Source organism: Trachurus trachurus (assembly GCF_905171665.1).
Source record: "Trachurus trachurus genome assembly, chromosome: 1".
NCBI lineage: Eukaryota > Metazoa > Chordata > Actinopteri > Carangiformes > Carangidae > Trachurus > Trachurus trachurus.
Window position 1 is genome coordinate 27,022,370 of NC_139891.1, and position 12,087 is coordinate 27,034,456.

The 12,087-nt window shown below is 44.5% G+C and overlaps 1 protein-coding gene across 1 annotated transcript in view; it reads right to left on the reverse strand.

The window, feature by feature from the left end:
* The window catches only part of radil (Ras association and DIL domains), a gene marked incomplete at both ends in the record, with an annotated part of 34,876 nt that extends 23,005 nt beyond the window's left edge, over positions 1 to 11,871 (reverse strand). Inside the window, 2 exons of the mRNA XM_083976015.1 lie at positions 9,064 to 9,610; positions 11,788 to 11,871. Coding sequence (XP_083832141.1) covers positions 9,064 to 9,610; positions 11,788 to 11,871 — 631 coding nt within the window. The remainder of the gene's footprint in view (positions 1 to 9,063; positions 9,611 to 11,787) is intronic.
* Between the last annotated feature and the right edge of the window lie 216 nt (positions 11,872 to 12,087).

The window sequence follows — 12,087 nt, forward strand, 5'->3', positions numbered from 1 at the left end:
GTTCGTTCTCTGACCCGGAAAGGAACAATGCAGAAGCCGCAGTAAGTCCGAATTTTGATTTAATTTAATTGTAAAGCGAATTTTCAAATTTAAAATATGGTCAAAAGGACGTTACTTGCAACCACAGACCAATTTCAAAATGAGTCCGGGGCCCATTAATGAACATTGAAAAAACGATATAGATTCTTGAACACAAACGAATATAAACGTCCACACGCTGCAGTTGGGAGTATGGATGGTATGAAATGAACTTGGTTACGACTGGAAATGCCCTTTAAGTGTACGTATCACTGTCAAATTCATCATTTGAACATTTGGGCTCATTTGTATCAATTTAAGTTATTTTTTTGTCTTTTAATTTTTGCAGTGACACACATTTTCCTCCTAGTGAGCTGGCAGCAGAGTTGCGGATATATAGAATATATCACTTTGCAGATGATAATTCATTTGGCTGTGATGTGTTCATGTACTTACTCCTACTACAGTGTGTTTATCTCATCATAAATTAAATTAATATGTGAGTATACACACACATAAATCCACAAATGCACGTGCACGCTCACACAAACAACAAGGGGGAAGGAAAAAAAGACACGTTAGAGACAGAGGAGAGAGAGAAAGGAAGAAAGGAAGGAGACTCCAAGGTTGTGTGAGTATTGTAAACACTATAACACAACAGAGAGAGGGTTAGTGAGAAAATGAAAATATGTATCAATACATATTAGTCCCAGAAGACATTCTTTGCTGTGATTATATTTTGCTTATATATTTTCACATGGTGAATAGAAAGTTATAAAGCTGTGTAGCTGTGTTTGCAAAGTTTTAAAGCACAGTAAAGAATGCTTTGAGTCGAATGGATAAAGCTGGTGGTGACAACCTGTATTTTAATTATATCTCACTAATTATAAACAAATCCAATTAAAACACCAAAACCCGACAATGACTGGATCTAACCAATATATTCAGAGCATTTAAAAGATATTAAAATCTGAGCCATAGTGTTGCACTGCCAGACTCGTTTCTTCACTACAATGAGCACAGCAGTTTATTCTGCGTCAGTCTCACAGATACACCATCCTGCTGTGCGTACTCAAAGCTGCACGTCGACACCAGCAGATGCATAGTCCACCTATTTTGGAGTGGTTTCTGACAATAACTGAAGTGACCAGCTGTTTTTAGAAATAGTGGGAAGGGAAAACAAACTGGAATTTCGAAAAGTAAGAAAATATTTAATAATCTAAATATATGCACAAATACATGTACAATACAGCTGTGGCCAAAAGTTTTGAGAATGACATAAGTATCGGTTTTCACAAAGTCTGCTGCTTCAGTGTTTTTACAGAAACTACCAGCAGAACTGAGATCAGCCCCAACTGTAAGCACTTTTAAATCCAGGTTAAAAACATTTCTCTTTTCACATGCTTATAGCTGAGAACTTAAAACTTTATCTATTTTTTTTTCTTTTACTTTTATTTGCTCTTGCTTTTAACTCTGTTTTTAGTATTTTGTTTGTTTTTATTCTGTCTTATGCTTCTTTTTTTTAATGTTTTGTCTTTATGTAAAGCACATTGAGTTGCCTTGGTATGAAATGCGCTATATAAATAATGTTGCAGAGTGAATGCATATCACTGCTGCATTAGAGGGCTGCGCCCCGGAACCTTTGTCAGCGGGCTCGTGTAACCCCGCCCTGTAAAAGTAGGCACACCTGTTGTGTTGCACATGTAATGTTCCGCCTACTGGCCGATGTATGTATGCTGCTCGGAGTGTGAGTAAACAAAGCAAACACGGTAACCGGCGTCTGCGTGTATTATTGCAAAGAGAGCAACCACTCAGGTTACTACACTGGCGACGAGGATTAAAAACGCAAGTCAAGCCGAGGATTTATGCCGAGTAGGTAAAGTTACCGTATGAGTCGAAGAAGAAGTTGGCGCGCAGTTAACAGTAATGGCTACCGTCGGTTCGCTCACCGAGTTTGTCGAGGAGGACGGCGACTGGGTGGAGTATGTCGAGAGACTGGAGCACTTTTTCCTCGCCAACGACATCAAAGACGAAGGAAAACAGCGGTCGATTCTCCTCAGTGTGTGCGGGGCCAAGACGTACAAGCTCATCCGCAATCTTGCCACGCCGCGGAGACCGGGAGACATCGGCTTCAAAGAACTGGTGACCATGGTGCAGAATCACCACAACCCAAAGCCATCTGTAATTGTTCAGCGCTTCAAGTTTCACACTCATTCACGCAAGCCGGGAGTGACAGTGGCTGCGTTTGTCGCGGAGATGAGACAGTTGTCGGAGCACTGTGAGTTCGGTGCTGTGCTGGAGGACATGCTGCGGGACAGGTTAGTCTGTGGGATTAATGACGACGGCATGCAGCGCCGTTTGTTGGGAGAAGCCACGCTAACTTTCAGAAGAGCGCTTGAGATCGCCCAAGCTATGGAAACAGCAGCTAACAACACTAAAGACATTAAAAATGCTAACGGCGGTGCGCAGCCATGCGCCGTTCATCTGGTGTCAAAAGAAAAAAAAGGCAAGCCATTAAAGTCCGTGGAGTGTTATCGTTGTGGGGGAGCTCACTTCGCAAATGACTGTGGTTTTAAGGACTCGGTTTGCCATAACTGTCAGAAAAAAGGACACATTGCTAAAAAGTGCAGGGGAGCTAAAAATAAACAAAGGAAAGAATGGGGAAAACCAAAGCACAAGATGAACACACATCACCTGCAGAGTGAAGAGCACGAGGAGCAGTGTTCATTCAACATGTTCAATGTCACTGGTCAGCCCCGGGCTGAGCCCATCTATACAGCACTTCAGGTAAACGGCAGTAAACTGAAAATGGAAGTGGACACTGGTGCCTCAGTTTCAGTGATTAGTCAAGGCACTTTCCACAAGTTATGGAACTCAGATGGTGCACCTGAACTAAAAGAGACTAATATAAGACTGAAAACATATACGGGTGAGTGCATTCCACTTGTGGGCGCTATAGATGTGGACATTGAGTATCATGGACAAAAAGCTAAGGCTACACTGCTAGTAGTTGAGGGGGAGGGGCCTAGTTTGTTGGGTCGTGATCTCCTGCAGAAAGTTCGCCTAAATTGGGGGGACATTTGGGGGGAAGTCAAAAACATCACAGTAGTACAAGACATTCTAGCTAAATATGCAGATGTTTTTAAAGATGAACTTGGCACCCTCAAGGGCACATCAGTGAAGTTGTGTGTGGACCCCGAAGCACAGCCACGCTTCTTCAAACCACGCACTGTGCCATATGCCATGAGAGCTAAAGTGGAGGCTGAGTTAGAGAGGCTGCAGCAAGCGGGGGTGATTGAACCTGTTGAGTTCTCTGACTGGGCAGCCCCAATTGTGCCAGTTGTAAAAGAAGATGGTGGAATACGCATATGTGGAGACTACAAGTTGACAATTAATCAGGCCTCACAACTCGACACCTACCCCCTGCCTCGTGTGGAGGACCTGTTTACCATGCTAGCAGGCGGAAAAACATTCACAAAGCTGGATATGAGTCACGCGTACCAGCAACTGCTGCTGGACGAAGAATCAAAACAATATGTGACTATCAATACACACAAGGGTCTATTCAAGTACAACCGCTTGGTTTTCGGTGTCGCATCCAGTCCAGCGATTTTCCAGCGTACCATGGACAATTTGCTTCAAAACATTCCCCATGTCGCTGTCTACCTGGACGATATCCTGGTCACTGGCAGGACAGAAGAGGAGCACATGCGAAACCTCGACCAGGTGCTGAAGAGGATGTCAGACGCTGGACTGCGTCTGAAGCGCAGTAAGTGTGTTTTTCAAGCTCCAAGTGTCACATACCTGGGCCACCGGATTTCAGCTCAGGGTCTGTCACCTGTGGAGGAGAAAGTGAGGGCGATAAAGGAGGCTCCAAGTCCAAAGAACGTAGCAGAGCTTAGGTCGTTCCTGGGCTTAGTGAACTACTACGGAAAGTTCTTACCTGACCTCTCTACGGTGCTCGCCCCACTCTACCAGCTCCTGCATAAAGACAGTTCATGGAAGTGGCAGCAGGCTCAGGAGGAAGCTTTTCAGCATGTTAAAGGACTGTTACATTCAGCACGACTGCTGGTGCACTTTGACCCCAGCAAGGATGTTATCCTGTCTTGTGACGCCTCCCCGTACGGCGTGGGGGCGGTGCTTTCTCACCGTATGGAGGACGGAAGTGAGAAGCCCATCAGCTACGTGTCACGTACTCTCACTGCAGCAGAAAAAGGGTACTCACAGTTAGAAAAAGAAGGGCTAGCTATAGTTTTTGCTGTAAAACGCTTCCACCACTACCTGTTTGGTCGCCCCTTTACCATCTTTACAGATCATAAGCCCCTGATGGGTCTGTTTAGTGAGTTAAAAGGCATTCCTGCCATGGCATCAGCAAGAATACAACGCTGGGCGTTAACCCTGTCAGCATATCAGTATCGTATAGAGTACAAGGCAGGTAGTGAAAATGCAAATGCTGACGCCTTCAGCCGCCTGCCTCTCCCTGACACGCCAAGCCACACTGGCCTGCCCCCAGAGACTGTTTTTCTGATGGACAGACTGTCAAATTCCCCAGTGACAGCAAAACAGATCAAACTATGGACTGAGAGAGACCCAGTGTTATCACAGGTTAAGAGATGGATAATGCAAGGATGGCCTGTGACTGTACAGCAGGAGGAATACAAACCTTTTGTCAAGCGCAAACTGGAGTTGAGTGTGCTTGATGGTTGTCTGCTCTGGGGCTCCAGAGTGGTTGTTCCTCCTCCAGGGCGAGCACAAGTGATGGAGGAGCTACATGATGCCCACCCTGGGATATCGCGTATGAAAAGCCTCGCCAGGTCGTTTCTGTGGTGGCCTGGGATGGACTGTGCCTTGGAAGAAAAGGTAAAAGCGTGTTCACAATGTCAGCAGAACCAAAAGATGCCAGCGTCAGCGCCGCTCCACCCATGGCAGTGGCCAGGCCGTCCATGGTCCAGGCTTCATCTGGATTTTGCTGGTCCATTTATGGGTCGGATGTTCTTGGTGCTAGTGGACGCTTATTCTAAGTGGCTCGAAGCCCATGTCATGTCAAGTATTACTGCCCCAGTTACTACAGAGACACTTAGAGGCATATTTGCAACACATGGACTGCCAGACATGATTGTGACAGACAATGGGCCCACATTCACCAGTGAGGTTTTCAAAGAGTTTATGGTGAAAAACGGGATCCGTCATGTCTGTTCTGCTCCCTACCACCCCGCCTCTAACGGCTTAGCAGAAAGAGCTGTTGGGACTTTGAAAGAGGGACTAAAGAAAATGTCGGGACACTCTCTGGAAACCAAGCTTTCCCGTTTCCTGTTCCAGTACAGGATTACGCCTCACACTGTGACGGGAGTGCCCCCAGCGGAGATGTTGCTGGGACGGAGACCAAAATCTCATCTGGATCTCCTCCGCCCAGACGTCGGAGCAAGAGTCGTCAGGTCGCAGGATGTGCAAAAAGCGCGACGGGACCAACATGCTAAAGAGAGACTTTTTCACCCAGGGGACTGTGTGTATGTCAAAAACTTTGCCACAGGTTCGCCCTGGCTGCCAGGAGTCATTCACCACCGGACGGGTCCAGTGTCTTTTGTGGTGGACTTGTCTGATGGTCGGCAGGTTCGCAGGCACCAGGATCACCTGCGTATCCGCCATGATGGGGGAGGGAAAGGTCCTCAGTGTGTTTCGCACAAGGACAGTGTGAGCAGCTCTGGAGACTATGTTGTGGTGCCAGTGACACCAGAGCACACTGAGTTGTCACATGAGGGACTGTCAGAGCTCACCAATGTGGCACCTGATGGACTGTCTGTGCAGGCTGCCCCACCTGCCCCTGTTCCCAGGTCTGGAGACCTCACTCCAGAACTAAGGAGATCAAAGAGGCAACACAAGCCTCCAGATAGACTGACGTGTTGAACTGTTAAAAATATGCAAAGAAAAAGAAAAGGGTTCAAAAACGTTTATTAAAACAAGATACAGTGGTTTTGTTGTTGGTTAAGAAAAGGAGTTTCTATCTGCTGCAAATGAAAATGTTTATTGTAACAAAAGGAAAAGTAATGCAGTTAAATGATAACATATGCTTTAATACTTTATAACCACTGAGTTAACAAGTCTATGTTCTAAGTTGTGCTCTTGCACTTAAAGGGGGAGAAGTGTTGCAGAGTGAATGCATATCACTGCTGCATTAGAGGGCTGCGCCCCGGAACCTTTGTCAGCGGGCTCGTGTAACCCCGCCCTGTAAAAGTAGGCACACCTGTTGTGTTGCACATGTAATGTTCCGCCTACTGGCCGATGTATGTATGCTGCTCGGAGTGTGAGTAAACAAAGCAAACACGGTAACCGGCGTCTGCGTGTATTATTGCAAAGAGAGCAACCACTCAGGTTACCACAAATAAAGATGCCTTGCCTTGTCTTGTCTTACATATTTTCGTCAGATGGTACTATGGTTACTGAAGTATAATTACAAGCATTTCATAAGTGTTTTAGGCTTTTATTGGCAAATTTATCAAGTTTATCAAGTTTCTTAGATGGTTTGGAGAAGATGTTTTGGTGCCATTTCTTTATTCACGGCTGTGTTCTTAGGCAAAATTGTGAGCGAGCCCACTCCCTTGGCTGAGAAGCAACCCCACACATGAATGGTCTCAGGATGTTTTACTGTTAACACGACACAGGACTGATGGTAGCGCGCATCTTTTCTCCTCCGGACAAGCTTTTTTCTGGATGACCCAAAAAATGGGAACGGGGGGACTGATCAGAGACTGCTGGACTTACTCGATCGCCCTGAAGTCTTCTTCTTCTTCGCAACAGTTGAACCTCTCTCCTTAAAGGTTCAGTGTGTAATAATTGTCAAGGTTTATTGGAAAAATCTGAATATAGCCTACTACCCATGAATATATGTGTATAATTGCTATAAAATAAAATCTGTTTGGTTTTCGTAGGCTTATAATTCTTCTTTTATACATATAGCAAGGATCTTGTATAGAGAGTGTCACCATCTTGCGCCGCCATGTTTGTACGGCAGCCCAAACGGAAAATCCAGCCAGCCAAAGAGTGCGTTTCGCGAGTTTCACATTCATAAATAAACCAACGAAGAAGGAAAAAAGCAGGAGGAAACAGCAGACATATCGTAAAATGGTTTAGATCTTCACCTCATGGCTCCATGCTCCTGAAATACTCCCAGTCGTGGTAAACGAGTGTTTTTGTCCTCGGAGGCCACCGTCACTTTGCTGACGGGAGGGGTGAGTGCGAGCGAGTGAGTGAGCGCTGCAAACTAGAATCTGAACGCTAGATATCACGGTATTTCACACACTGGACCTTTAAGTTCATTTCCATGGCAAATATGAACTTTGCAATTATTGCACTTCATCTGATCAGTCTTCATAACATTCTGGAGTATATGCAGGTGTTTCCACCTGCTGCAGTTTTCCATCAGGTCGTATCCTTTATGTCCTTTACATCATGACTTATTTGCTGAATCTGTTTCCATTTGTTATATTCTGTTTTTATTGACACAATAATCTATTTGACTTTTTTCTTTATTGACTTTTCCACCTCAGCCAAGTGTAAACTTCTCAATCAATACTTTTTTTCCTTCTTTTTTCCACACTTGTAACTTTTCCACTCTGTTTTCTGTTTACGGCACAGGTAAAAACAGGTGGATGTGTTTTGGTCTGTTCATGGGATTTGTTGTTGACTGTTACATAAATACACAGCACCACCAGCAGCAGCCTTATCCATTCAGGCTTTCATGCTTTTACTGACTACTTGGTAAATTGTTTTCTCTGCCATCTGAAAATTATACCCCCCACAATAAAATAAAAAACCAGTCAGAGAGAGAGATTGCTCACTGACCCTCTGGTTACCACAGAAGTTGACATAGCAACCAGTAACCCCGGCATCTCTCATGTGAGAAATGTTAGTGTTGCTGCAAAGTGCAAAGTCTTAGAGTGAGGAGGCTGAAAATACTCGCCCCATCTCTCTGAACACACTCTCTGACTGGGTGTTTGTGAATTCCTTCAACAGGACGCAGCACCGGGGGGAGGAGTGTGTACATGTGGCAAACTTTTTCATCAATCAATGAACCAATTTCACATAAAAGGTCACTGCATGGTTCCTGGGGAAACACACTTTCACACAGTTTCACATTACTGCAATGCAGATGTGAAGTCAAAACAGTTGTTTTCCTGAGTTTTTCCATTTTGTTGTTACATATTATAGACTGAAATCTATAGAACAGAGTCAGTCGCACAGGAAAACTAAAAAAAAAAAAAAAGAAAAACTATCACTGGAGAGTTCAGGCGTGAGGCAGCAGTTGTGCGGGTAGTTAAGCATGAAAGTGAAATCACCTTCACTGTTGTAGAAATGTGTCGTTCGTATAAACACCAGCGTCTACGCCTCACATCCACACCTCTGGTTGCAAAGGATTCAGCTTTCACTCAATCAATTGACCACCAGCTGTCTGTGCATTTCTGCTGCACTGTCTGTCTGTGTGTGTATGTGTGCGTGTGTGTGTGTATATATATGTGTGTACGTGCGTGTGTGCGTATGTGCGACTGGCTGCACATGTGAGAGTGCGTCTCTCTCTAAAAGATACCCAGATTATACACAGTGTTTACCGAACAGCAGCTCCATGTAAAAACAAACACTGATAATCACACAGAAATAATATTTTCTCCGCAGGATAACATCTAACAACACACACACACTTTCTCTCTCTCTCTATCTCTCTCTCACACACACACACACACACACACACACACACACACACACACACACACACACACACACACACACACACACACACACACACACACACACACACACACACACACACACACACACACACATAAACACAAAGTCACTGCAGAGGAGCTAACGAGCTGTGCTTTTCTGCTGAGTTTGACATGTGAAGAAAGGAAGGGAATTAGACCAGCTGCTGCGTGTGTGTGTATGTGTGTACCTGTCTGTCTGTAAGAGACAAAGTGCGTGTGTGTCTGTGTGTGTGTGTGTGTGTGTGTGTGTGTGTGTGTGTGTGTGTGTGTGTGTGTGTGTGCTCACCAGCAGTGATGGTATCCTTCTCCTTGGCGTTGAACTCCTCCACCTCTGCTCTCCGGCGCAGCTCAAACCTGCGAGCGTGTCCTTCTCGGGGCTTCCACAGCTCCTGGAGCAACAGCGGCTTCTCATTGTCCCCCAGCGCACGCAGGCACTCAGTCCGCCACCCCCCTCCTCCCCCTCCTCCTCCTCCTCCTCCTCCTCCGATCCCCACCACCCCCCCGCCTCCTCCCCCCTCCAGACGCCCGATGACATCGCACAGGACATAAGAGTGGGCAGCGTCCTTGTTGAGCGAGTAGCGGTCCAGTGCCTCCTTGACCAGCTCCTGTGCGCTGGAGCGCGGCGTGGCCAAGACGCTCTTGTAGTTGGCACCGGCACAGATCTCGTCCCCGAATATCTTCAGCACCCCGGGGGCCGAGCTCTGCGTGGAGAGTTCAGCCGGGTCGTCCGCCGGCCGCTCGGGGGGTTCAGTCGTCGAGCGCCGGTCCCCCCGGGTGTTTGTTCCAGTTTCTGCCGGAACGCGGTCTCTGTAGCTCAGAGTACGGTACAAGACCTGGAGAACACACACAGAGACGACAGTCAGAGATATGAATTGGGGAAGACTGCCTTTCAGTTTTATGCCCCCCAAAAGTGGAATAACCTACAAAGCTGTCTGAAACTGGATCATCTCATTTCTTTAGATAGCTTCAAAAACTTACTATCAACTGTTCTACAGCCTGTATGTAATTGTTGATTATGATTTTGAGTGTATTTGTATAATGTATAATTGTGTGTTTTTGTAATCAGGGCGTCATTGAAAAAGAGAGCTCGCTCTCAATTGACCTTCCCTGAATAAATAAAGGTGAAATGAAATGAAAATGATATGTAGTGTGAATGTTTCTTATACTTTGTACTAGAGTTAACTCTTATAATAAACATCTTCCTCTAGCGGTGTCCAGATTGTTTTGGTTTTAGTTGCCAAGGTTTGGAGACATCTATCCATCTCTGTCAGTTCTCTGCCAACACCCCAATAAAGATGAATAAACCTTCCCCAGTTGTCCTGAAACAAGAATCTATAGGTTTGTGAGCAGCTCTGTGAGGCACATGACATCAACATACTGATGTTTATTAGGTATAAGCTTTATCATGTTTTCCAGTTATCATTTAACACAAAATACATGTGAGGCTGATTAGAAAAATCATTAGCAACACTTTACTTGAATCCAACCATGACATGACACCTGTCATTAACATCAAGGAATACTTATGACAGCTGTCGTTAAGTGTCATTCGGTAAGTTGTGCCACTTTTGATGCAAAGTTGACATTGTTTGAGAGGTTCCTTGTTATGACAACTTGTGAACTTGACATAAAGACGACATAACCTGTCATAGCAGACCTAAATGCCAAACTCTTACAAGATTATGTCAAGTTGTCATAACAAGGACATCTCAAACAATGTCAACTTTGCATTAAAAGTGAGATAACTTACTGAATGACACTTAACGACAGCTGTCATAAGTATTCATTGATGGTTATGACAGGTGTTATGTCAGTCTTATGAACATGTATTCAAGTGAAGTGTTACCAAATCATTATATTCAGTCACCGTATTTTATCATAATCCAAATGAATGATTGATCTGATTCTGATGATGACGTGAGATGGGAAGTCAGAAGAGTATTACAAAGTTTTATGTGCGTACCAAATGTCACATGATGAATCCATTCACATGTTGTGTGTTAAAGCCCCTGTACGGAGCTTTTAACTGGATACGCATAAGTCTCTGGTTTCTGCTGATGTGTCTCTGTTACCTACAACAGCAAATGAGCCCATCAGTGTGAAGATAGGCTATTTCTAATTAGTCTAATTCTATACCTCAGGAAGGCATGGTCGGGTCGGACCACTGACGAAACGATATGAATAGATACATTACGCTGCAAAAAAAAAAAGTCCCATCTTCTTTACGATGTTTCCAAAATAAATCTATCTACATGTGCCGGCCAGACAAACGTCTTCTTAACAGTGGGAAATGCAGTCTTCATTCCGCCGCTTTCATCCACAGGGGCCGCAAAAATCAAAACTCACCTGTTCAAACTCGCACACAACTTATAACTGGTCACTGTCTTGATTGTTTGTTTGTTTTTGTTTTTCCACATTGTCTTGTTTTTAATAATGTTGTTAAAATGTTATGCTCTGTAAGGTGACCTTGGGTGTCATGAAAGGCGCCTCTAAATTAAATGTATTATTATTATTATTATTATTAAATGAAAAGTCTGTACAGGGGCTTTAACTTCATATTGGTACTTGAAAAAAAAAATCTGGATCAATCAGCAGATGAATCTGGACCAAAGTGATCGATGATCAACACTTTGATCCATGAAGCCACAGCACTGGCCAGACTTCAGTCATCACGTATCATGTTTAACGTGAATAGCGCGTTTTATTTACCATAGACAATAAAAATCAAACCATCAACATGGATAAATATCACTAGAGACAAATCAAAATATGTGTTTGTTTTATTTTGGGGGGGAATTTGGATGAACTGACCATTGATAATATGTCCAACAGCACATTTAGATATAGTGCACAACCGAGGCACTATTTGCTAACGTGTTTGTTTTCACTGTTTATTTTGACCTTTATTCAACTGGAACGGCCTCTGGAGATTTACAGAGCTCTGATCGAAGCGGCTGTGTGTGTGTGTGTGTGTGTGTGTAGTCACTTTCGGACCACACTGGCTGTATACCTGAGTGAAGGTCCTGCTCTGGCGCTTCAGGCGGCTCTTGGACGGCAGGGACATACTGGCCCCAGAGGAGGAGCCGTAGAACATGATGCCGCTGTTGGTTTCACAAACTCCACAACTGGCGAAAACAAGGACGCACACTGTAAATACTTTATCATTTGAGTCCACTGTTCCACACAACACACACACACAATTTACACTTACTTTTGAAACATTGGTAGATCTGTGAAGTAAAGAAAATCTACTCTAAATCTATTATGTAAAATGCTCCCACCACAAACAGACCATGATAAATGACACAGC